General features: G+C 43.8%; 1 protein-coding gene across 1 annotated transcript; it reads left to right on the top strand.

Moving 5' to 3' along the window:
• Positions 1-100: 100 nt before the first annotated feature.
• Positions 101-382, top strand: Pmar_PMAR000349 (histone H2A.1, putative; the record flags this gene model as incomplete). Its single annotated transcript, XM_002764725.1, has 1 exon — positions 101-382. One exon carries the CDS (start codon positions 101-103, stop codon positions 380-382), a length of 282 nt encoding a protein of 93 aa, XP_002764771.1.
• Positions 383-1530: the final 1148 nt, after the last annotated feature.

Genomic DNA, 1530 nt, shown 5'->3' with positions numbered 1-1530 from the left:
GTAAGTCTGGGAAGAAGGCCTCTGTTCGAAGACTCGCTCAGCTAAGGCCGGTCTGCAGTTCCTGTTGGTAGAATAGCCCGCTACCTCAAGAAGGGACGCTATGCTAAACGTATGGGTTCCGGTGCTCCCGGTCTACTTGGCTGCAGTCCTTGAATATCTGGTCGCCGAGATCCTCGAGTTGGCTGGTAATGCTGCGCGTGATCATAAGAAGTCTCGAATCATTCCAAGACACATTCAATTGGCGGTCCGCAACGACGAGGAACTCAACAAATTCTTAGCTGGAGTGACCTTAGCTAGTGGTGGTGTACTGCCTAACATTCATACCACTCTACTGCCAAAGAAGAGTAAAGGGAAAGGTATGACTCAATCACAAGAGATGTAACAATTAGTATTTTCATTTTTCATTACTTCAAGAGGTTGAGTTGTTCCTCGGGCTATATGACGTAACTTGCTACTAATTTGCTATCCAAATGCTGTCTACGTTACGCTGTGCTTTCACATCGTCTTAGCAAGTGTCCAGCCTAATGGCGACAGTCCATACCAGTGTGAAGAAATGCCCACATAGTGATCTATGCGGCGTTTTGCAGATATTAAAGTTTCTCGCATTCTTCTACCCTGAATCGTATGTAAATTCCCTTGAAAAAGTTCGGTAGAGGTAACCTGTAAGGTAAGTTGTTATCAAAGATTTTCATGCTACTTTAGGAAGCATGAAAGTCGTGATAAATACGACGATGAGCCTAGCTTGTGTGAATTTCGCATGCTGTTCAAGTAAGCGCTTGAGGAGCATAGGTTGCAGAATTCAATTTCTATTCCATTGCAAGATCGTATTATCAAAAGCCAAGGCCCATGAGCTCAGAAAGGACAATATGATTTGGTCCATGAACGGTCATGAAGTGCAAAGAAGCTCACGGGGCGGAATCTAGCATAGCAGTTTGAAATTCTTCCACCGTCTCAAAGGTATCGCTACGGCTACAACATGCTTTTACTCTGTATGCATGAACAGGATCCTCCCATAATGCATCGTGTAACAAGATCTCTGCAACTTGGTATGAAGTATAGCTCCAAGCAGGTGTTTCGATGCCCGGAATAACTCCCTACTGAAAGATCCTCCTGCATCCTTATTATCGCCCATGTCCCAATCGTCCCCGTAGCATAACACAATGTGTCTCCATCGGGTGAAAGATTATCTCAACTAACTTAAGCACATGATGGAGATAGTTTACGTCGGTATAGTATAATCAGGCCTTACAAGGCATTCTCCTGCAATTATGTCCAGTGTAGTGTCAAGTCAATCGGCAAATCACTAACACTACAGATTCGCTTTATGGCACTAATATTGATAACGGTTGGAGGAAGTTACTCGATGCTGTTGTTCACAGGTTTGGTGAAGATCTACTCGTCGAAACATGTAATCTGATTAAGACCTAATCGTAACTGTACATAGGAGTCTTACCTGCGTTGTGGGAAACATTAGTGTAAAACAGCTCCACACAAAACAGATGAAACTCCATATGCATCGAGTGTGAGAGT

This window comes from Perkinsus marinus (assembly GCF_000006405.1).
Source record: "Perkinsus marinus ATCC 50983 genomic scaffold scf_1104296976246, whole genome shotgun sequence".
NCBI classification, from domain to species: Eukaryota; Perkinsozoa; order Perkinsida; family Perkinsidae; genus Perkinsus; species Perkinsus marinus.
The sequence above is the reverse complement of the archived record's forward strand: the minus strand, read 5'-3'. Positions and strand labels throughout refer to the sequence as shown.